The sequence below is a fragment of the Micropterus salmoides genome, unplaced genomic scaffold, assembly GCF_014851395.1.
Source record: "Micropterus salmoides isolate LMB-PRFRI ecotype aquatic unplaced genomic scaffold, ASM1485139v1 Ms_hic_scaffold_22, whole genome shotgun sequence".
Classification (NCBI taxonomy): Eukaryota; Metazoa; Chordata; class Actinopteri; order Centrarchiformes; family Centrarchidae; genus Micropterus; species Micropterus salmoides.
Window position 1 is genome coordinate 18932560 of NW_024041373.1, and position 25711 is coordinate 18958270.

General features: G+C 41.1%; 1 protein-coding gene across 3 annotated transcripts; it reads right to left on the reverse strand.

The window, feature by feature from the left end:
* Nucleotides 1–1343: 1343 nt before the first annotated feature.
* zranb1b (zinc finger, RAN-binding domain containing 1b) lies at nucleotides 1344–24127 on the reverse strand. Of its 3 annotated transcripts, none has more exons than XM_038738177.1 (10): nucleotides 23982–24127; nucleotides 21200–22254; nucleotides 12766–12953; nucleotides 10864–11017; nucleotides 9882–9953; nucleotides 7473–7671; nucleotides 6400–6520; nucleotides 5876–6005; nucleotides 3472–3701; nucleotides 1344–3239 (listed from the first exon to the last, which is right to left on the reverse strand). In XM_038738177.1, the coding sequence occupies exons 2-10, from the start codon at nucleotides 22158–22160 to the stop codon at nucleotides 3021–3023; spliced, it is 2274 nt and encodes a 757-aa protein (XP_038594105.1). In that variant the 5' UTR covers nucleotides 22161–22254; nucleotides 23982–24127; the 3' UTR covers nucleotides 1344–3020. The 3 variants fall into 3 exon arrangements, with proteins under 3 accessions (XP_038594105.1, XP_038594104.1, XP_038594106.1); XM_038738176.1 differs by lacking the exon at nucleotides 23982–24127 and adding an exon at nucleotides 23763–23939; XM_038738178.1 differs by lacking the exon at nucleotides 23982–24127 and adding an exon at nucleotides 23150–23171.
* Between the last annotated feature and the right edge of the window lie 1584 nt (nucleotides 24128–25711).

The window sequence follows — 25711 nt, forward strand, 5'->3', positions numbered from 1 at the left end:
CTAATTTTCCTCCATGAGATTTGGACAAACTACTCCTAATTCCAACTTCCTGTGTTTTTTTGAATGCCTCATAGTTTGAAATTCCCTGCTCTACACTACCCGCATTATTATATTTATACACATGCTGTGTGTGGTGTGCACATAGCATAGCATTTATAAGCAGTAAATAGCGGCTATAATCAATATATTTTTATACAATTTGATCACATGACAACTTGTGACCACAGTTCGTCATCACCTTAGACTGTAATGATCCCCATCACTATTTTAATTACATTCATGTAATTTAATTCAGTTAAATGTAATAAGTTATATAATAAACATTTCATTTAATTGACCAAATTTTATTAAATTCATTGATCTATGAATCGGTTAGTTATATTTTGTATGATCAATCTGAATTTGCAAAGAAACTAAGTAAAGTTATCAAAATGTAGTGGAGTAAAACAATATTTGCCTTTGAACTGTAGTGGAGTAAAAGTAGCAGAAAATGGAAATATTCAAGTAAACTTTTGAAGTAGATCTACTTAGTCACACAGTGCCAGTCAAAGGTTTGGACACACCTCATTCAATATTTTTCCTTCTTTTTTCTACATTGTATATTAATAATGAAGACAGCAGAACTATGAAATAACACATGTGCAACTATGTAAGCAAAAAAAACTAGACAAAGCTAAATACGGTTTGGAGTTTAGATTCTTCTAAGTATCCACCTCTTGCTTTGATAACAGCCTTTGAACCCTCATTACGTCAACCAGCTTTATAGTCAATTACCGAAACTGAATTAGAGAATTTCTTAATGCGTTTGAGACAGATCAGTTTTGTTGTGGCGAGGCAGTGTTGGAATACATACAGTAAATAGCCCTGTTTGACTCCTGCAGTAATCCATTGTGGCAAGAACCGCTCAAAGTGAAGTGACAGACAGTCCAATATTACTTTTAAGACATGAAGGTCAGTCAATAAGACAATTTCAAGAACTTTGAAGTGCAGTCAAAAAAAAAAACCCCCATCAAACACTGATCATGGGAGAAGTTATTGACAAATTCATTACTAAATAGTTTTTTTAAAATGTCCTTATAACGGCTTAGAATTACATTAAAGTGCGTTATAAAGCATGTATTAATTATTTATAGTGCTACTAAAAAGTGTCAATTTAAAATCCACTAGAGGGTGGTACAGAAGCTTCACCAACTGAATAATTTAATTACTGTGAAAGTGAGTCATATTTAAAGTCAAATCTAGTGATGTGATGATGACAGGTTGTATTAAGTGTGTAAAATCACAGCATTAACTGATACGTGAAGCAACAGAATTGGTAACTAAGAATATCAGACGGGCAACAGTTTAGTTGGACATTCAAAAAGGTTTTCCTTTTATTATTTTTTTCCTTATTTGCCTGTTCTTTGCATTACACTCTGTATAGTGAAGTCAGGCCTAAATCCACAAACCATCATGGTCACAACTGCAACTATTGCATAAATACAAAGCAACATACAGGTGATGCTCAAAACATGTATGACTTGAATGAAACACGAAAGAGGTTACAGTACACAATGGCGAGGAAGAAACAAAATGCAATCAGTCACAGCAAAACAAAAAAGTAACGACAACTTCTATTTTTTGTCTTTTTTTCCTCTGTCAGCTTTGGTTTTATATGTTACAGTCTCTCACAAAGACCTTCATCAAAAACTTAAAAGATGGTTCCACATAAGGACAGAGGAGGTGAACTGACGTGTACCATGAGGGTGACAACAAACGCTGTAAGGAAAAAAAGGGAAATAGAGGAAGTAGGAAACGACTACAAGACAAGTGTGACTCTGGATTTATGTCGACATTGAATGAGCCTCACGCCCACACTCGCCTGCCCAAGAAAAAACAAAAGCACCACATTTTGGGCATCCAGAGGAGGTACTAAATCGCACGCAACGACGCAAGTAAACCTGTCACTGATGGTCATGATTGGTTCTTTCCTCACAGCAACAGTGCTTCTGTGCAACGTGTCTTCATCAAGATTGAGAGAATAATTAACAAACCCACAAAAAGGAGAAGAAAAAATATACAGAAAGCTCTTATTAGCTCAAATATGTTTCCAAACAATAAATATGTAGAGTAAGTTCAGAGAAGAAAAACCACACACTCGTGTGCGCACACACACACAAACACACAACTTCTCGGCTCAATCAGTCTGGGAAAAAAAACAAACAAAAAAAGGGTAAACCAAAGATCCAACATGATGTATGTGTGCTAAACCTCCATGAGTGTAGATTTGACTTGTAAAGGGAACATCTCCCTTTTCAAGAGCTTCATATATAACCTTAATTCAAGCTATGATATTGTATTTATATAGAAATTTTTAATAAATGTGCAGTGCTTAGTAATAAGGAATAAACTTATTTATTATTACACAATCTCTGGTTGTCTAAACGTAATGTTATTTATTGGCTTTGTCCCTGCCCATTCAAAAACAAAATGCTAAAGAAGCGAACTGTTTTACAACTGGAAAAAAGATCAAAAAGATCAATTTGGAAGTGTGCTTTTTGTCAGTGTTCATACTGAACGGATATAAAGTGTTGATTTAAATCAATGCTGGTATATTTCCTTATACTCTTTTTTTTTTTGTTTAAACAACCACATGCATTTACATCTATGGATAAAGATTCCTTTTTTTCCCCCTTTACATTTGAAAATCAAAAACAAATCAAAAACGTCATTCGCATTCGTAAACCTTTATTCTCTCCCCCAAATCTGTGTTTGGCAGCATTGGAGTTTGTCAGTCTCAGGTTTGTCCGGGATAAAGTGTTGAATGTGTTTTAAGTGTATGTTCGAGTGCCTGCGTGTGCTAGAAGAGTAGCGGTGTCTTCCATCCGAGGTGGAAGGTGAGTTTGGGGGGGGATTACGTTTCCCTGTCCTCTCCTGAAGGCTGACACAGTTTGTCCGTGTCAGGAAAGGAAAACAAAAAATAAAAGGATAAACTGTAAGAGAGGAGGTGGAGGAGTCCTGCCCCCCCCGCTTCAGTTTTGTCACTCGTCATCATCGTCTTCCTCCTCTTCGCCGTCGGATAAAGAGGCGCAGGGGCGGATCTGCCTGTAGCCGTCTAGCCACTTCTCCACCATCTGGGTGACAAGCGGGTGGTTGCGGCGGCGGGAGCTTTTCTGAAGAGCCACCAGAACCCCGCCCTCCGTCACACAACAGTCCAACCACTCCCGCAGCAGCTTCTCCTGTTGCTCTTCATTACCCATCTGAAGCACAGGAGGAAACAAATATGGCCGTTAGAGAGAGCTGTATTGCTAAATTCAGGATATCATATACTCCTGCTGCAGCACTGTCTCTCAAATAAGTGTTGATACAAAGGAGGAAAACCTTTTGCACAAAGTATGCGAAAAAACAGGTTTCATGCCGATAACAAAAAACCCCAACAAAAATCATTAGCTAAATTTAAAAGGACAAACAATAAGAGGGGGAGGTCCTTACTTCCTGAGCAGAGAGGAAGTGAATGTGAAGCAGTTTCCTCTCACTGTCAACCAGCGGCAGGAACGTGACCGTCACGTCATCGTCTGTGTTGAGGTTGGCGCCAGCGCCACGATTGTCGAAGCCATCGTTCTCCATGGCAACCAGTGCTGAGAAGTGGCCCCGAGTGTAGCCCAGAGCAATGGGGCTCTTCCAACAGAAACTCTGCTCCCACAAAAGGGGCAAGTACACACCTAGAGGGAGAAAAACAGAATTTGTTTTGTTCATTTTCAGCAGCGTGGGGTAAAGGTTAACAGACTGATTCTACGACATGTGATTATCTTTGTTTTTCAAGATTTTGTTTCAGTGTCATTACTGTTTAAAACCAATTTTACAGTTATTACACAGTCTAGTGATGAAATACATCATTAATTATATGCGTTGGAAAAATAATAAACTGTATAGTTATATCAAGTGTGACATCACTTTATCTTATTATCTCAATTTTCTGAATAATGAATTATTTGCATCTTGAATAATTAATTCCTCTCAAAGTGGCATGACTAATATTTGCATAATTAGTGTTAATTACCACCTCAGAAACATTGTTTTTGCATTTTTGACCTGATTCAGAGTTCTCTCCTTGGTCTTTAGAGGTTTTGGTGTTAAGTGTAAACTGCTTTTAATACAGTAAAGTTTTTACAGCTTTGTTCAAGGGAAAACTGCCTTTTTGACTAAAGAATACACTTACACAATACACTAGTATTTTTGTCTTTCCCCTTCAATATAAAACTCTCTTATACACATGTTCTTTAGATAATGACATGACTTAAGGGATGTCATTAAGTGATACTATTTTTTGCTGCAAAACTGACATTAAAAAAGCGTATTATACCCTTTTATTCTCCCAACTTGTCTTGCGTTGTCATAAGAAATACCCAGTGATGGAACAAGTAGTCATAACTGTTACAATAGTAAATGTAATGATACCACAACCCCATTACACGGAAAAGTCCTGCATTCAAAATCAGAATACTTTATTGATCACAGAGTGGAAATTTGTTTCATTACAGTTGCTCCCGTAACACGGCATTAAAGAAATAAATAAAAAATAAATACATATAAAAAATATAAGTAAAAATCTAAATATGGGTGTGTAGAATTATGTACAGATAAATAGTAAATTAAGCATAGTACACAGAATTTTAATTACATAAAAGACTAAATGTATTGTGTCCCAAATGTATTATAGTATCAAAAGTACCAATTATGCAGCAGATTGGCCTCTGACTGAGTTACATTATAGGATTATTTTCACTGATGCATAAACATGGATCTAAGCATTTTAATGTAGATGGTCAAGGTGGGTCTGATTTTAACAGTTTTAAAAAGTGTTCATATGTTTTGAATGTAAAATCTTTATCTGCAGTCACTTAAGTAACTTAAAAGTAGTATTTATTCCCTCTGAAATGTAGTGGAGTATATGTATAAAGTAGCAGAATACGGAAATGCTCAAGTAAAGTACAAATATCCCAAAACTCTAAATGCATTTAGTTACATTCCACCACTGGAGAGGTCCTAACACACGGTCACTCTTAACTACAGAATGAGATACTGGTTATACGCCAAACAATGCAGTAAAAACAATGCAGACAGTATTCATGTCTCATATTTCTTCTGTTCCATAATACAAAGCAGCTCTCGCGCCTCATGAATAGCTCTGTAGCTGACACCACAATTAAAAAGCCTCTGTTTAACTTCTCTCCCATTAACCACTGTGTTTTTACTGGTTTCACTTGGTCATCACTTGAAACTTAGCTCCCCTCCCCTCCCCACAGGCGCCCAAATGCACGCCCTCTTTTCTGCATTTTACATTGGCTCCAGGCAACAGTAAATCACTGGTCTATCAGGCATACTTTACCACAAACAGTTGGCCATTACAGAGCACTTTCATCATCCCCTGTACAGCATCACTCAGCAGGCAAACTGAATCCAGGCTGTTTTTATTGCTAGCCATAAACACAGACCCCGCTCTCCACTTTCGCAGGATTGTTTGACTCGGGGTTCTGATGGTTTACATATGTTCACATGTATCTGGACGTGTGTGTGTGTAACACTTTCCCTGCATCACAATAAACTCCTAATTTCGCTCCTATGATGGGCGGGGGTGTTTTTGTAATGTTATTTTGAGTCAGACAGTCCTAAAATACCCCTTAAATGAAACACACTAGACTGATACATGTTGTAAATAGCAATTACGGACAGATCAGAGGGGCAGTTATGTCAGCTATGTAAGCTATGCAGACACACGCGGGCTGGAGCTATTTCATAACGGCAGTCTAGTACTTCTCCACCCACTGGGCTGGAGCTGCACTCAACATTTAATGATATCTGACCAAAATAACATTAGACCAAACTAACGGCTCACCTTGAAAACGAGTGTATCCGAGTGTTTCGCCACGGAAACTTTTGTAATACTTCACTCCGTAGACGATAATAGGCCTGCGAAGTATGTGTGCAAGAACGAAAATGTGGGTCTGCTCCAAGCTGGATCCTGGCTGTAAAAGAAAGCACAACAAGGGGGGGGATTATTAGAAAGGCGAGGTCAGTGAAACTACAAAGCAAGGACTCTTGAATACTGTACAGTCCCTCTGCCAAGTTACCCCAGCATACTCCAAGTAATTAAACATGAAAGACACACACACAATTACTGTGCTTTCACACCCCGCCCAAATACTTAAGTCTATGAGGTCACGCAGAGCAGGGAGAAACAGTTAAGTGCTGATGATAGACAGGATGCACTTTCAGAGGGCATTACAGATTAAAGTACACTGTAGTGAGCGCAGTAAAGCTCCTTGCATAATTCATACATCATTAAGTGTGTCACATTTTAAGCACATCAAGCTCCTGGCCTCCATGTTAATGTGTGTATTTGCTTTCATGTGTGTGTACCTGACTAGCCAGGGAGAGGATGAAAGCCCAGTCCTCCTGCCACTGTTCCTCTCGGAGTGAAAAGTGCAGGCCGAAGCTCTGGGAATACCATGACTCCCACTCCTTCCAGCGCGTGTAAAACCTGCAGACCATGCACACACACACACACGCGCGGTTTTGACCTCTCTGCGCAGAAAGGCTGCTATCCACTGCATTCCTCCATCTCTGTTGTGGCTTGGGGTTGGATGGCAAATTCTCATTATATCTAAATAATATTTTTTATCACTGAAAAACCCACAGTTTTTCAGAAATAGACATGAGTCACACTGGGATGTTATGTTCATGTAAAACCAGCCTCAGGCCTTAAATCGTTTCAGTGATCCCAACCTGACACTAGAGTTTCTTTATCTCCTCTAAAAATGTGTGTCTTCTGAAACTGGTCTAAAGTCCTAGTCAAAATCCTCTCGTTTCCAGATTAAAGTCTCAGATCAGATGAGCCAGCAATCCAAACTTCAGATTCTGGGTATGTATCCCATCGTCTAAACCTCATGCCCCAATTTCCAACATAGTCATCAAATGATAAAGGATAGATATAGATAGAATGTCTCCTCGACTATAGATAGAGACGTTTCAGCCGTTTCTGTGTCCTCGCTCGAGACACTAAAACCTCTACCTGCTCATGTTTTGTAAACATTTATGTAAAACAGGTGGCTAACTGTTTAAAGTATAAGGATAAACATGGATCAGATATGGATGTGGGCATGGATTTGCTATTGGTGTAACATAACTGCTGCAATGGTCGAGAATTTACTGTAAAAAAAAAAAACACCTGTTGATTCAGTCTGTAGTGTATTATATATATACACACATACACACATAAAAAACCTTGCCATTCATCAACTCACCAGCACTAGCTGAAATTCCTCTCCTCTTGTCTCCTCTTAATCTGTGGTGCATTATATTATGTAATCTGCTAAGTTTGAATATGACTAAGACAAGATGCAAATCAGCACACCATACTGTTCAGGTGATGTTTTAAAAGTACTACAACATACTGTAATCTGCACTACTATTCCTTGGTCTGCAGGCCTCACCAGTGAGAACAGTCGTGCAGGCTGTCGTGGAGGGTCTTGCGGAGCACAGAGTCCTTGTCGTAGATGCCCCATGTAGCCTGCAGCACAGAGTCGAGGAGACAGTCCCCGGCCGTGCGGTTCCACAGGGCGTACAGCCGACTGTCCAGCCTAGTCCCGAGCTCCAGGGACCAGTTGATGATGGGAGACTCCTCTTCGAGTTCTGAACAAGAGGGGAGCAAAGTTGAGCACTGCATCTCTCTGCAAAATCTCTCAGTGGTGCAAATCACCTCAAAGAGTTCAAGGGTTGTTTATATGCCATAGTGGGGTTATTTCTCAAGTTGCAAGACAGGTGATGGCATAATGACAACTAACATCTTTCACATACTGATGTCTTCATAAGTCTGCATGTAAACCGCAAAATTGGGCGACTGCAAGAAGTCAGGGTACGGCAGGAAACCAGATAAGATTTACAGTATACAGATACGTTTTACTGTACATGCTAATATTTATGACAAAAATTAGAGGCAAAGTGCAAGTGAAAGCGTCAACGGTTGTTTTTTTTTTGGTTAATAATAAAAGTGTCACACTTAGCGTGCTGCTATTACTTGTGCAGCTCAGTCTCTTGCATTGCTGCTTGCAGGTGAACGCCGTCTGATTTGTTCTTCTGTATAGTGTTACAGCGATGCAACTGGCAACACATGAAACAGCACGTTGTTTTCAAAGTGGAAGTCTGATGGTTGAATGCTTTGAAGTCCTCATGATCAGTTCTCAGATTTCTACTCAACCTTCTATCATATTTTTGTACCAGTGCTAGTATATTTAAATGCAATTACATTAATATGTTCTGAAATCTCTAAATGCTATGATGCAACCACTTTAACTGAGTTTCATTGGGGTTGTTTTTTTTTTAAACACAAACCGTCTAGCAATAATCCTCCACACTTTTTTCTGTTTTTTTACCCCTGGAAATGCATGCACACCATGCTCCCTTAAGAAATTTGGTGAAGAGTTTACATGGCCAGGTAATCAGGTTTTAAGCTGTGTTGACTCACCTCATCTTACATTTATTCATTTAGCTGACTAGGGGTTAAGTGTCTTGCTCAGGGACACAATGGTGGATGTTGAACCCAGGTCTCCCACACCAAAGGCAAGCATCTTATCTATGCGCCATCACCACCCAGTTAATCTTAATCCCTTCACCTCAAAACCGGGACTTGGTTTTCAGTTCACTTTTTTGTGTTTCTGCTGAAAGAAAGGATCTTGAAAATAAGAATTTCTGTCTCTTTGTACCTAAACTGCTGTGCCCAATATTTGACACGTTTGGCTGATTATGATGTGGGCTTTGCAGATCATTGGCAGACTTTCTGGGGAAAACCTGGTCTGATTCAGGGAGATGGCATTCATCCCAATTGGGATTGAGCAGCTCTCAAATCTAGAAGTCTGGCCAAGTTTATTAGTGAACCAAATGCAGGACTATCCAGAGTTGAGACCAGGAGGCAGAGTGTACTTCTCTGCCCTTCTATTTCAACAGTTACCCACCCAAAACCATTTGCAGAGTTTTTGTCAACTTTAGTCCTTAACACAGATTTTAATATTCATGTGGATGTTGAGAATGATACCCTTAGTACAGTATTTATCTCTATTAGATTCAATTGGCTTCTCTCAAAGTCACTGTTTTAACCACACCCTCGTTCTGGTATATGGTACTGAAATTGAACATTTAATAGTTTTCCCACAGAATCCCTTTTTATCTGACCTCTATTTGATAACTTTTGAGTTTCTCTTGCTGAAATCCATGGCATTAGGCAAAAACTTCTATACGAGATGTCTATCTGATAGTGCTGTAGCTAAATTTGTGCATGTTCCATTCCATCACCTTTTCATTCATTATCAAGTCACAAAGTAACGGAGGACTCCTATGCTAATTTCAGTCCCTCCCAAATCCGTCTTGTTGATAGTGTTGCAGGCTCGCTGCAGATGGCCGCCCACCCTGAGCCATGGTTCTGCTTGAGGTTTCTGCCTCTTAAAAGGAAGTTTTTCCTTGCCTCGGTCGCCTAGTGCTTGCTCTTGGTGGGAATTGTTGGGCTTCTGTAAATAATTTCACAGAATTCGACAATCATTCACTGGGGATCAGAGAAATCCCTAAAACTCAATTAGGCTGATTAGGGTAGATGCAATTGGTCACGCGATAAAGACATACCGCCTGGCAGAGCGACAACAGTCAGGCAAAACACTGTGTTGGAAAATACAAGTAACTGCCTTCCTGTTACTGTACAGTCTGTGAAGGGGCTCCCTCTGTTTGCCAAACCGCCAGACCATCGGTGTCACCGCGGATCTGGTCTCTCTCTCTCTCTCTCTCTCTCTCAAAAGCATGTGATAGATGCTACTGCGACACCAGGTCTTAAGAGTTGATTAGAGTAAATATTTCACCTTTTTGTACGTCTCGGTCCAGCACCTCATCAAACAGCTTTTCCTGAACGGCTGGGGGCAAGTCCTCGATGTCTGCAATAAGAAGACAAGAACTTCAAAAAATCAAAAGAGGAGGTTATCAGAGGAGACACAGGCGTAGGGGAAGCAAAGTCTTAAGAGTTATTCACATTCTATTTGATAAATGCATTATTTATCTACTTAAACTAGCTACAATGACTTATAAAGCCAACTAGAAAATGTTTCTGTCGTGGCTGATTTCAACTCAAGCCATCATGTTTTGTTCTTTCTACAGTTGCATCTGGCTTTCACTGCATGCCCAGAGCTCTTGTTAACACAGTAGCTTATTCTTTGGCTAAAATAAATGAATGCATTGACTTTGTGGAACTGAACAGAATGGCTTTTTATAGTGGCCAGAAGCCAAAGTCTGCATTGTCCTGAACACTCTGCATAACAAAAATCCTTAGCTTAGCTGCTAACAACAGACTGAACCATAATAGCTCCTCCACACAATGAAGAAATAGCATTGTATGCATGCAATTTTACAGAGAGAAATTGAAAAAAAAAAAAAAAGCTAAATATGGCTTTGTTATGAACGAGGGACATGCACCATTGGCGGGCTGTTATACTCAGTATGCAAGAACAATACTCAAACAGCGAGCCAGAGGTAGCCTCCGTCTTCGGGCAGTTGGAAACAGACAACCGTAGCATTATGTTCCCTCAGCATTCAAACAACAAGCAATCTCATATGCCACAAGTAAACAAAACAAGCATTCTATCACACACTTGGCACGCCAGAGGGGATGGCTAGACTGTGTTTCTTCAGCTACAGAGTTTTAAGTTCCCCCTTATACAAAACACAGAAAGTATACTTTGACGGCTTCTGGAATTCACATTATGATAGTGCACAGTTGTTTTTAGTCGATTTTCTTCCACCAAAGAACCCATATTTTTGTGCATATTTGTTTGCTGATGATGTGCTGACCTGCTGGAAGGGTGAAGGTCACCAAGTCAGTGAGGAAATAGCAGGTGAAGTCACCCTTGCGCTGGTGAAGGGAGGCTGCTACCTCTCGACGGATCTGCTCCGTTAGCTCAGGACACACCATGGCTGGAATACACTTGGCTGCCTGCTGGGACACCTGCAGAGATGAGAGGATACAGGGAAGGAAGCTTAATCTAAATCAAGAGGATATGTGCCTGAGACTTGAGCACGAGGCCTTTTACCAACTGTGAAAGGTCGTATTTCAAAAGTGACCACAAAATTTAAAATGGCTGTATCAGCTGCCTCGAATAAGTCACTTGTCACGTTGATAAAGTGGATATCTAAGATCTGATCAAAAAAGTGTTATTGGTACAAGAGAAAGATTAAGAGACCATCTGTAAAGAAATCACTTTGTTTAAAACATACTCCATAAAAAGGCAGTAGTGGCAGAAGTCAGGTTGGACCCCTGCATCTTTAAAACATAAGAAAAGAAGTCAATGCCAGAGGGTAGGTAGGGTAACTGTTCACTATTAGTGGAAATTCTGCAGGGATAATGTATACAGGGCATGTAAATTGAGCCTAAGAGATGTTTTCAACAAGTGAAAGTGTAAAATTGCTAAGAAAAGAAGGAGAAATTAGGAGGGTAAAGATGCAAAATTCTGACAGGGCGATCTCAGATGTCTTGCAGTTATATTATATACATTTCTGAAGTTGAGAAATTCAGTTGCAATTACAGCATTTGCTTGGGCTAGCGATGGCTGCTGAATGAATTTAGGTTTTGCACATATACAGTAAGAGCAACGTGGCTCTGAGTGAAATTATTTTTGCAGCACAGTTGGAGCCTGAATACTTTCAAAGCCACTGCTTTCTGGGCGTTTGGGTGGGTGACTCTGATCTTTGCCATTTTTACTTTCGCTCATCAAATCTATCTTGCCTCTAGGACAAGAGGGAAAAAAACGATGTTCAAGCAGTTTTCAGCTTTGAAGCATTTTCGGGAGCATGATCCAGAGGTTACTCCCTGACCCCATCTGCAATGAAACTGGGACAGCGACTGAGTGTGGGAGGAGAGGTGTGTGTAAAGATAATCTGGGATCACAGTGCTGACAACAACCACGCTGCAATCAGCCTCAGCACATGCACACCACATACACACGATAGCTTAGTGAGCCTTCTTGTTACAGAGACACCAGGGAAACCATATTTTTAACAAAACACTGGATATAAAAAGCACTTACAACATACTATAATTACTAATATACTAATGGCTATCACACTGGAGAGCAGGGCGTGACATTACAGTATGCTCTGTGCACCAGGCTTCTTTAAATCTGTCCTCCTGCAAACAGAGAGGGGAGTTTGTGGCTGAATCTCTTTTCCTCTCTACAAACCCTTTGCCCTTGTAATTCCTCCCGGTTGATCGCACTGGATGGTGAGATTAAGAGACATAAGAAAAGGCTGCATGATTTCTGACCAAAAACAAGCTGCAATCATACCATAATTCAAGGGTTTCATTTCCAATTTTTATTAAGATCAGGTTTTCTATAGACATTTGTGTGTTCTAAAACAAGAATGGGTTATGCTTTGTTTGAAGTTCTCTGCATGTTCAGTCTCATCTAATTTATGTCCTCCAGTTAAGTTTGTAAATTGCACAAAATTATTATGCTCAATGCTATTGAGCACGAGAGGGAGCACGAGAAACAAATGTGAGTGATGTAACATGACTGAGAGAAGGCCTAAAATTTGTATCTGCTGCACAGAATGATCCACACTGATCTATGATCTGTTTAAAGTGGTAGAGTCTAGTGTGTGGTCGCAGTGTAAACAGAATTCAAAAAGATACCTCTCCATCAGCCAATTCCTGGGACGGGTGATTTCTGGAAGAGTAACAATCTATTGGTTACTGACCTCCGTGAGTAAAACAGCCAGCATGTCCTGTCTCTGGAAGCGGATCGCGAGGTGGACCAGCGTGAAGCCGTCATCAAATGCTGAGGGCCGATTTAAAAGGCGCACTTCGTCTGATGTTAGCTGTCGTGCGATGTCACCTCCCGATGACTTGTAGGCCTCCACAGCTGCCAGGTCACCTTCCACAACACCTTTCAGACAAAGAGAGAAAAGGAAAAAGGTCACATTAATAAATGGCCATGTTAGACACCATTTTAAAGTGAAGAGTTTTTCTTTTGATACTTTTAAATAGAAGACATTCCCCATAGTAGAGCCAATTACACAGACTGCACAAAAAGAACAGTTTGCATTTAATTAAGTCAACATGAGTTAACATTTTTAAAGCATGTTACTTTTTATGGAGACCTTGAAAAAAATCCAGAATTTACAGCATGAAGATTCATATAAAACACAGGGTCTCTGAAGTAAAACAAAAACTTTGGCAGTTTAAATGACATCAGAAAGTGGTCGATAAAATCCCGTCATGACTGTGCACAACAAATGCAAAAATTACTTATCTTCAGAGTAACCTTGTGCAGAGGACATTCTGTGCTCAACCAAAAATTCTAAAATAATAGGGATCAGAATGTGCTTTATCTCTGTCGCAGCTGTAAAAGCCTCGAGACTTTGACGACTTTGAAGTCAAGGGAAAAAGACAATAGGGGGCCACGTTGTAATCTGTCAGTTATTTTTCCCCTTCTTAATCTTCAGGCTTAGATCATAGCATGAGCGTTGAAGGATGCGTTTGATCAGACACACGCAGGTGTTTTCTTTACTTTTTTGCCACAAAGTGCAAATATTAGTAACTGACAGGAGCAATTAATGTCAACCACCGAGTGCACAAACCCAACTACTGACCTATTCACCAAGACAATCTAAAACTATAGAAATAAATACTTATACAGAATAAAACAGACTACAGTCTATACAGTCCAGTCTTTTGCTTTGAAGTGTTTATGCCAAGTAAGTTATCATTATAGTGATCCATCACTAAAACATTTCCCTTAAAACACAAAGAGACTACCTGGATGTTCAACATCCCCCATGAACTCATTCACATTTGATGCTCACACTAAGGAAAAGCAAAAATATTATTCGATAGTCACTGGGAACTGTTTGACCATTCTTGACAGTTGTGGTGGTGTTCACAGTGTAAACAGGAACTTTTTTTCCTCTGTGCAGAAAACACCACTTACAACCTTTAACACTATTACGCTGCAAACTGAGCATCAAGCACATCTTGCAGCGCTGTAGCTGAACTGAACATGCAATACATATGTTTTCCTGCTGGTAAAATAAAAGGACAATATAAAGTATTTGGTAAGACAAGAGAATAGTGTCTTCGATCTAGAAGCTCAGGCATGAACCATTTTTGGTCTATTCTGTGTTTTAATGTAGGAAAGAGTGTGCATGTGGGTACAAGAGTGAACTGTCCTGAGAGGCTAGAGGATGGGGATGTTTGAACAGTTGAAGAACAGTTTAAGGTTTCAGCACCAATGCCAGTGTCGGTTACTGTGATCAAACCAGCGGTGAGATAAAGCCAAAGTTATAAGCTGTTAAAGGAGGATAAAACTATTTGGACAATTGTGTTATTATGACAAAATACATCAAACCTCAAAGTGTAAATTAATTTCATTGCTACGCAGCTGCACAATATTCATCTTTCCATTTCTAGCATACAGTAAATGCCACTGTCGTATTCTCTCGTACATTTGGCAGCATTAAAACACTGTTGAGCTTTTGTTCTCACGTCAAAAGGACCACACACAATGCTCAGCTGCATAATCTGTGTGTGAGCGAGACCGAGAGCGAGAGAGACATGGAGTGGGTGGAAGAACTTGCTGTGCCATGTGGAGCTGGCTAGCACTATGAGAGATGAGGAGAGAAACTACACAATAGCAGCGCAGTGTGATAGAGAGGGATCACAACCACTTTCCACAAAGCGCTCCATTAGTGTGGGTGTGCCTGTAGCCCTGCAGTCAGTACTGTACCCACAGATCCTTTAGAGAACACAGAAGGTGCAAATACGCAAAGAGGCGTACACTTCGAGACAGAAAGATGAGACAGAACAGATCAGGCTAAGTGGTGCTGGTGTTTTCCCTCCAAATAGTCTGTTGTTTTCTTTCAGTAATGTGGACAGCCGTCCGACAAATCTTAGTACTTTAAAAGTCTGCTTGTGATCGGCACGTTTACCTGCTCAACTAGCCACTTAAGCGGGTAATACACCATACTGTATCTGTCTATCGGATATATAGGTGAACAAGGCTGACAGACTTTTAGGGATGTATAAAAGAGGTTTTTGTTTTTGTCGAACTAAGCTGGTCTACCACAGTTAGGATTTCAAACTGGCCAACAGAAACAAGATAAACCACACTGATTACTATACTATCTTGCTCACAACAAAGTATCCTTCCTCTGCCTTCTTATTTTTCCTCAGAAGCAAAAATCAGCTGTTTACCAAGTCATCTGACCTTTACTTTCTTAAAACAAGCAAAAAAAGTGTGCAAATAGGTGAGATTATTTCACCAGTTTCCAACAGAAATTGTTTTGTTTCTAATGGATTGTACCAGGTGCCAAATAAATAAATGCGAATGCTTTCGTAATATTTTTACAATCTGCCTCGTTTTGTCATGTTTCAAGATACGGACACTCCTTTTCAGAAACTTTGCTGAAGCAAGGAAACCTGCACTGGGCAGCTGCACTGACAGGTGAAATTATCTCACCCCACTGGCAGAACTATATATAAGTACTGAAGGTTTTATGTGACACCTTATTAGTTGGGAAGATGGGTGTTATATGCAGTGAACCCAGTACCAATCACTATTTGACAGACAGCTTTTGTAGAAGCTCCCACGGGGTGAACAATCTTCAGGGATTTACAGGAAAATACATTAAGAATAGTCCTTTTTAATATCAGACACTTTTACATGTTCTTTGGTATTGTGTGTGTTGGCTCACTAACATTTCTTTCTTTGGCCGCATTCAGACTTGCTCACATGTGACTCAGATCTGATTTTTTTATATAACAGTGTGCCCAAGTCACATGGAATCTGATCCAGAGTGGATTTGGGCTACTTTCATAAGGTCCAAATCAGATACAGGCTGGATTTTTTTAAAATGCAATCTTAGTCAGGACAGTCAGATCGGAATTCATGATGTCACTCTAGAGTGACTGTGAACATAAACATGGAGGACGGCAGCAACAGAGGTGTGAGTGGACTCTCTTTCTCCTCTTCCTTATTATCATTTGCTCACAAATTCCCTTTCCTCCACCTAAAATAACTAAAATCATATAAGCTAACCTCTATGGCCACCATGTTTACTCCTGTATGACACTGTATTATTCTATTGCACGTGCAGGTCACTTTCAGGTAGGGATATATCAATCCGACTTTTTAAGTCCTGATACCAACGTTGATGTCTGGGCTTTGGGTATCAGCTCATGCTGAATACCAATGCGATACCAGTGTAAAATTAATAAGCTGTATTTCTCATTGTGAGGAAAAGACTAGGAATCATTCATCATGTGTAAGGCTATGTGCAGCCTTTTATTTCATGAAGCTCTTGCCATCTTTTTCTCTTCCTCCGTCAACATCCTCTTTTCGGTCTCTTTGCGTCTGCCATTACCTAATGTTATGTCAATAGAGACTGCAAAGACATGCCACTTTCCCCCCGCCGCAGCATAATGTTGCTTATACTTGGGTGTAGGGCTGGGCAATAAAACATTAATGATAATTGTCGTGATATAATTTTCCTCAATAACAAAATAACAAATGTTAAACAAATCTCTGATTTCTCACGAACAAATTAGCAAATTAGCAATAACTTTTCTATTAAGATATTTATTTTGATAATTATGATTATCAGAATTGTTTTGAATGTTTTACCTCAATGTTCTATTTGATCCATCTAAGTGATCCACTGATTGGCAAGTGTTTGTCATTTACCGACCATAAAGAATAATTATCTGGTTTCTTCAACTTTCACCCAGGAGCAAAACCCAGCCTTTAAACTTGAAGAAATAACGAATTGACATTATTGAGATAATTATGGATATGACATTTTTAAAGTTCTGATGAAACAGAAACTGGAGTGCTATTTCCTTCCGTATTTGTATATGTATCCTGGGGCGAATTCAATCTCAAAACTATTTGCACCGGTTTACAACATTTTCAGATTGAACGACACGTTTCCTTACAACGTTGTGCAAAGTTCCGCAACGGGCTTCGTGGTACGTTTTCTCCCGTTTGGTTGGTCCTGTTCAGGCTGTGTTTACCAGAAGGCTGCTGAACGCGGTTTCATTGGCCTCTCACCGCACATTCCGGTGCCGCTAACTGTTACCCACCATCACTCCCTGCTGGGTCCCCCTGCCCCTGGCCATAGACTTTACAAGCCCCCTGGCCTGAAAACCTCCATGGCTTGAGTAAAATGTAATGTTAAACACTAACACTCCCCCAGTGCTCCGAGCTCCTAGTCCAGGCAGAGTCAGCTCATATGACAGCTACCTGAGCTAACTAACAGCAGCTAGTAGCAGTTAGCTGTTACTTTAGCAACAAGTAAAGCTACCTGTTCATCAGCAAACTCCGTAAATCACAGATAGTTGAGGCAGGGCAGCCGAGGGACATTAGAGGGAGAACCAGAAAATATTGTTCTCCATCAAATATGATCCACCTATAAACAATGGGTTTTTTTCCATTGTTGGGCCACATTCTGGTGTATTGGTGACATATAGTGCAAGGCATATGCAATAAAAACAAGTAAACATCGATTTTGATTTCATGGGGACTTTAATCGTGACAACATTTTTGGCCATATCGCCCAGCCCCACTTGGGTTGGGCGATATTTCTAACAAAGCTAGACAGCAACCGTGTGTTATCTAGTAAGTTTGCTAACATCAACTCAAGATGTCTAGCTTGCAGTTAAACATTCTTAAAGACAGCCAGTAGGGCTGGGTATCGAGTGCAATACTTTTTAGGCACCGACCGAACTGCCTTAATACCATTGAGTATCAAAAAATGCCTTGTCTTTCGGTACCAAATTTCGATACCTAAAGGTTCTTGTTAACACCAATGAGCGAATAAGCATGCAGCATTCTTGATGTGCCCACATCTAAAAGTGATCGTAATTGGCTGTGGTGATGTAAACAGTAGTTCACGCCGGTTACGCACAGAGACGTGGCTCGTGGATGTAAAAGACATGGAGAAAATCAAAAGTGTGGTACTTGATTCAACAGTATCACAATATTTGCGACGTAAGATAATTGCTGCCAAGAGCGGCGACACAACAAACCTGGTGAAGCCCTTGACTGTGCATGGAATAAACTTAAGAGCAGAAAGTTGCTCCGTCTTTGCTGCAACAAGACAGAGCCGGTGCAGTCATCGTCTCAGCGCCTTACTGCCACCGAGCCTGCTTCCACATGCCCACCGTAGGATCAGTGTTGGGCAGTAGTGTCGCTACAAGTAGCACCGTTACTAGTTTAACTACTATTTCTCAGTAGCTTGGTGGCAGCGTCGCTGTTTTCTGAATCAAATCAAAGCTCTTTTATTGACCGAGTAGCGCGGTAGCTTCCACACACGCTACATTTTCCCAAGTATTTCTGAAGGATCAGTAAGTGACGCCGCCGCCACACACGGACCTGTATGTGTAGCCGGCGGAAGCGCTTCCGTATGGACGGTGACATCACGTACCAATCCTTGGGCTGATGTCTGCAACTTTGATGCAGGGGAATAAAGACACCAGCGACTGAGTTTACTTTGTTGTTGCCTGGACACCTCTTCCTCTAGTGAGGAGGAAACGATGTAGTGGCAGAAACTTGTTTCCATGAGATGAGATGAGAGATTTCTCTCTCTTTCCCTCAGGCCTATTGTCATGAATGTTCAGGCTGCAATACTGCCGGAGCTCAAATTCACATATATACCATAAAAGATATAATTAATAAACAATGAGATGCCATAAAAACTAAAGAAAGGAATAAAAACAACAAACACACAATATAGGCCTATGTTACATTGAAAATATGTCTTGGTTTTGACAAGCAGTAGAATTTTTCAAAGGAACAATTATTAAAATAAACTATTAATGATAATAACGTGATAAGTTACTTTACAAACAACAATGGTTCTCCGTTTGTTGAGAATAAAATTGGTATCGGAAAAAGTATCGTTCAGGAACCGGTATTGAAGTTGAGGTATCGATATCAAAAATCTTTGAACAATACCCAGCCCTAACCGCTGATATTTAGGCTACTCTTGTCCGGTCGCTTCTCCAAGCTAAATTTTCCACTCTACCAGCGCACTGCTGACGCATCTGTAGTATGAGCACAATTGAAGTAAAAAGATTGGCACACAGATAGTCCCATTGTCACCGATACCCAAGCCTGTTTTCTTGGGTCAGAATTGGACCAATGTCCGATATTATTATCATATAGGTGCATCCCTACTTTCAGGTAATGGCCAGTTCACTCTGGAGTCTGATATGGGCTACAATTAAAAAGTAATGTAACAGTCAATAAAAACAAAAAATCTGACCTGAGCAGTAAATTGGAATAGATGTTTTTCCTGCTTGTGTGCAACCACACGTGAGCACCATACATATAACACACTTCATTTGAGTTTATGGAGTTGGTCTAGGGTGATCCACACTATTTATTTTTTTATTCTCTTGCACGGGGCATGCCATTTTTGAAACAACACGTCCCTTTGAAAACTAGCGCACCTGTAAAGAACTTTGAGGCCACTGCTAGTAAACACTGAAGTCTATACGTGAATGACAGGGAAATCTCCCCAGCAACACAAGACAGACTCCATGCCTCTCATCAACACAAGAGGGCTATGAACTCTGTGTTCTTTGAGACTGTAGCTGGATCACAAGTCATTAACTCACTTACTCACTACTTGATTAATACTAGGTAGTTTGCTATATAGCCAGCATTAAATTAAGATACTAAACACTTGTGAATCATCATCATCACCATATTGTGCCAGAGCTGACAGATGTGGTGAGACATGTCATCTCAGGGGCAGAGGCGAAACGTTGCATTGTGGGATTATTGGCAGAAAGCAGCGTGCAAAATATGGACACTACATTTTTTGTTTCATCGTGGTATTATTTGAGGGCAAAGACAGACAACAAAATTATATTTCTTGAGCTTAAACAATTAGTGAATGAATCCATTAGTCTATATAGGCAACAGTTTTAACAATCAGTTAATTGCTCAAGTACTTTATCAAGCAAAAATGCCAAACATGTTCTGGTTGCAGCTCCTCAAGCATGACTTTTAGCTGAAGCTACTTGTCTTTGTTTGACCGTTATCTGAATAGTTTGGGGTTTTGGACTGTTGTTCAGACAACACAAAAAAATATGCATTTGTCTACTCAGGCTCTGGAAAACTGTAATGGGCCAAGACCAAATGATTAATCGCTCATGAAAATAATCATTAGTAGCAGACCTAAAATCTCCCAAAGTACAAGTGATAAATTTGGTGGCACAAAGGGAGTGATTTTTGACAAGCCATGGATTTAATTTCCTTCAAGGGACAATGGAGAATGTAAAGGGACATTTTCTGTCAGATAAGGAGAGCTCACACTTGAATATGCAAAAGAAAATCACACCCGCTCACATCTGACATTCTGACCAGACGAGACTTAGTCCCAAGGGGACAAGCCACACAGACATGAGGGAATTCACCATGTCAGATGCAGTAAGAGACCCATCGTACGGCCAGAAGCAAACTAACTACAGTGATGTTGCTCTGACATTCAAACTCAGTGATTCATTTGCACTGTAGCATGAAAACCGTGTAACTATTAATCACTAGAAGGGCTTTATTGGGATATAAAATACATGCACGACTGTCAAACATGTGCTGTCAGTGGAACACAGAAGAATTGTCTGTCAAGAAAAAATGACTGGAGGTTGAGTGGGAGTGCAGAAGAAATTCTACGCAGTCATGGTGAAGGCAGGAGAAAGAGGCAGATAGTGGTGTGAGAGAGGGAATCACTAGTGGTTCTTAAAATGTTCATCCTCCTTCCCTCACTCCTACTCCACATTCACTGGTCTACAGTGTGGACGGACGGACACTTGCGGTTTGTGTAGGAAAGTTTTACACTACCTGAATGCAGGCAAGCATATAAAGTACATCAGTATCAGTTGGACTCAAATCAGCCAGGTCCAGATGATGTAGACCTATGTAAACTGTATTGCAACTAATGACTCTGCAGGTGGTAAAACTATATTAATCATTCACACAAAATTCTGAGAAATCCTACTTCAGTCACCCATTTCTCTGTTCGCCTGCCTTATATCATTTGGTTGACTCATTGCCCACCTTGTGACATAACAAAACACAAGGAGAACAAGTGGAATACTTCAATAAAAGCATATATGCTTAAAACTCACCAACACAGGCATTGAGGAACAGCCAATCAGTCCTTCTCATCCGGTTCTTAATCTGCTTCAGTTTTTTGAAATCCACCTCCAGCTCCTCTTTGCTCCCAATCCCAGCCCCTGACGCCAGTTCAATCCTCTGAAAGTCCATGTTGACCTCTGACGCCCGTTTCGAGGTAGGGGGCGACCTCCTTTGGCTACTGCTACAACCCCCCATCCCACCTACTATGCTCCCTACTCCTTGCCCAACAACACCCCTCCTGTTGTCCCTTTCCTGTTCATTCAGTTTTGAGGAAGGCTGTTGGCTCTCAGGCTCTGATGCCAGTTCGATGGATTCAGCTAGCAGACTATTCGGCCTGGGGTGGTCACAAACCACACACTTGAGTGCCTTGACCCAGTTCTCGTAAGTGCAGGCAGTGCAGGTCCAGTGCTGTGCATGGGTGTTGAGCCTGTTACGATCATTATATTCCTCACAGGGGTCTGTAGTGGTGGCCAGGGGAGCAGGGCGGCATCCAGAGCCTGAGGTCTGGGGTGATTCTGTGGGGCTGCGTGGATGCTGGGTATGATGTCCTTGATGTGTTGCATGTTTTCCATGCTGTTGTTGTTGAGCCTGTTGCCTCTGGCACAGACACTGAGTGCAACGGATGGCCCGAGGCCAGTTCAGGTAGGTGCACATGTGACACGACCACTTGCTACTAGTCTCAGGTACATCAGCTATGCGGACACGTGGTCGGGCACTGGAGTCCGGACAAATAAGTAAGCTGGAGCCGCCCTGAGTTGGGCTGTTGCTGAGGCCTGCAGGGTCCCACTGGTGTAGACTGGCATCCAGAGCAGGGCTGCTCTTGAAGGGCTCCTCAGTAATGATGGCACCCCTGCTGGGCCTCTGAGCGCGGCACATGGTGCACTTGATGGCTGACGGCCAGTTCTCGTATGTGCAGTATTCACAGGCCCACTTGGCAACCAGCTCGGTCATCGTCGCACCGCCGCTGAGGGAGGCTTCCTGCCGTTCAGAGGGGTTCTCAGCTCGGCAGATCCACTCTTAAGGAGATCACACAGCAAGCAGTACACTAGGGTACAAAGGGGAAAAAAGGCGTTGATGTTATGGTAAATAGATATAATGAACTTGACTACACTACACAAAAGGAAGAAGACAAAGCAATAGCAATAGCTTATAACTCAAAGGAAACCACCTTTGAAAGTAGGGCTGGACAATTTGGCCAAAAATGTTATCACATTGATCACATCACATCATTTCTGCTCCTGAGTGAAAGTTGAAGAAACCTGATGGTTAATTGTGGTTTTAACTTTTCTTAATGGTTAACACTTTATGTCAAACAATGGATCACTTCACAAATCTGAGGTAGAACATTCAAAACTATGACAATAAGATCTTTGTCAACAAATACACACAAGTAAAATCAAAAGCTTTTTTTGGTAATTTTTCCTCTACAAAATAAAAAAAAGTCCCAATTTGATTTTATTCACTTGAATCATACACAAACATTTATTGAACATTTGTTATATTGTTATTGTTATTGTTTTATTGTCCAGCCCTATTTGAAAGGTAAAAGGAGTGGTAAATCTCTCCAATAATGCATCAGTACACAAAACCTAGACAGAGCACCTTTATTATACAGCCACCTGTGCCACTCACACAGTGCTGTCTGCTCTTGATTTGGCACTAAATTTGGAGCAAGGGAGAAATGTTAAGAGACCCACTAAGCGAAGCCAGGTCCAAGGTGCAGCCTGGAGTGCTGCGTTGATCCTCCGTGCTTCTATAAAAACCTGACACTGGTTTTTAACACATACAGTAAGTTACATACACCAGACAAATGTGCCCTACAACTGAGCTTGGTAACAAGAGACAAGGACATATGAAACCAGACACCCAGCAAGGAGGCGCGTGACTTGTTAAGACACTTACTGATACACTGAAATTGAATGTGCCCCAAAGCCTTTTACCTGCGTATGAAAGTTGATGATCCAAAGCACATGTGCCCGCGATACATTCTTAACCTGATTTACGTAACGTTAGCTAATAAGATAAAGTTAACGTTACCTCGCTGGGGCAGCTCAGGCAGAAGAGTTTGGCTGCACTGTGTTCACACCACGCCTCTAAGTTTACCAACACACCGTGAGATATTCAACACATCTTCGAGACACGATTCCTAATGGCTGCGTGTTTTGTAGGCAAAGCTATCAAACACTGAAATTAACGCGTTTACTAGTATTTCATGCATCCAAGTAATAAATTCGGCTGATATAACCAACAAGTTTAGAGTTTAATTCAAATAAGCAGCCGAGTAGCGTCGTGTGCATTTACAGTTTAACATTACTTAACTAGCAAACTAACGCTGTATCGTTTGTTAACAGACGGAGCGAGCTAGCTGGGGGTTATCTTACATGACAACTAGGCTACGTTTGTTTGGTTGTCAGCCAGGAATTAACGTTAGCTAGCTGGCTGGTCGCTTACACATTACGGGATTATGTTTTGCCCCCTCTCTGCCTGAAACCGTTGGAGAGGCCCGTATTAACTCAACAAGAAGGTTGGCTAACGTTAAAACCCTTAACTTACCTTTGCTGTGTTTACACTCCTCAGTTTCCCACTGCGGCCAAAACAAATGGTGCACCCCCCACCCACCCCCCACGACCAGAGAAACCCACTCCAATCCGAACTCCGCTTCTCTCACTTCACCGACACTAACCGCATATTTACTTCTTTGGGGTGCCGTTTAGTTGGCAGTTCAAGGTCCATACATACCGCGGAGCGAGAGCCCACCCCCCCGTCCCGTACCTCGGCCGTCTGCTTTGATGCTTTAAATCATTTTGGTCCCTTTCCCAAACACCAAAGCTTGCGGGCTTTAATGGCGGCACAGGGGAAGGGAAGCAACCAGGGCTACGAAAAATACACTACGAGGGAGAGCAGAGAGCTCTGGGCCGTGTTACAGTCGGAGGCAGGATCAGGATTTACCACCTGAATCTGCCGACAAAGCTGATTGGTTGATTTTTTTGTATCCCCTGACCATAACCAATCAGATTCTACGTCTCTCATTCCAACTGTTAAAAGGCTCCGTGGAAGCAAATCGGGCTCTAATGTCACAGTAAATAATCGCGATTTCGTTTACAGATCATTTTCTTTTAGTCGATGGGTCCCGCAATTTACAGTAACAACATGTTTGTTTTTAATCCGTGCAGCGTGATTTGTTGCATCCCTGGCAGGCAACCACGTGGTATTCCCTCAAAAAGGAATAAGGGGATGATGTCATCGTAAAAATACTGCAGCAAGCAGTCTGCAGTAATGCATGACAGCTTGATGAAGTTCTCAGCGCTGACTTGTTATTGTTGACGGGCATCTACGCACTCCGAAGTCGAAGTTTAATTTGCACCATAATTAATACTCTGCAAAGTCATTTGTTCACCAGAGGAAAATGTATGCATGGATGCAAGTCTTGTTTACAGGAAAGCCCGGCCCACTCCAATGTGATGTCATTGAAACACGCACCAGTAGGTTTGGCGCATAAAAATACACATCCAAAATAAATGAGTTATAGTTTTGCAGGAGTCTTTGAAAAAAAACTTAACATTTGTAGTAATTGTACAATCATTTGTAAAGGTTTTATGCTCCCTAATTAATCTGTAAATTACATTTTAAGGCATGCAAAAAAATCACTTGCACATTTAAAGTGACACTGCATTTACCGCAAAAAGAAAACAAAGGCACATCATGATCACATATTATGCATGTCTCATTTATTATCCCCCAGTTTAGGAACCATAGTCTGTGCTAGTCCAAGCAAGTCCTTGGTCTACTTTCGTCAAGTACACGTAATCCAGATAAAAGCAGAGAAGATCTAAGCTGTGTACTGGACTTTGTGCTTTCAGGGAGGTGTTGATGTTGCAATGGCCCGCTTGGGGGAAGGAAGGGAAGGGAAGGGTCACCCCATACAGTAAGAGTACATGAGTGTACAGTATATTTGTATTATGTTGAAACTTGAAAAGGTATAGGATCCTACAATGTTAGTCCTCTTGACACTTTATGCCAGCGGTCCTCAACACCAGAGCCCTGCTGGTTTTCATTCTGGTCATCAAGTCAGCATTTCACCTGGGGGTGCTAAGAAGATAGATTTAAAAAGCAATCATCTAGTCACTGAGGACCAACATTGAGATCTGCTGCTCTATACCACCACAACACTCAACTGAGACAAGCTTATACAGTAAGTGCTGTTTAAATGCTACCCCCCCCCCCCTTGTCTACTATACATTCATTATATATTTCCTTATTATATTCCAGTACTCAAAGGAAACCATATTCCTAACAAATTGATTTTGTCATTTCTTTTGTGATTGTGTTACTCTGGGTGATTATTAAGTAACATTTTGAGTGCCAGTTCCCGATAAGTGACGCATTGGCATTACACATCAGGGCAAATTTAATGACCCTAAGGCAAAAAACATGACATACAAGCAGGCTGTGTAAATAAAGCAGAGCTTCTTCACAAGGCAAAGCTTCTCCCACCACAAAGC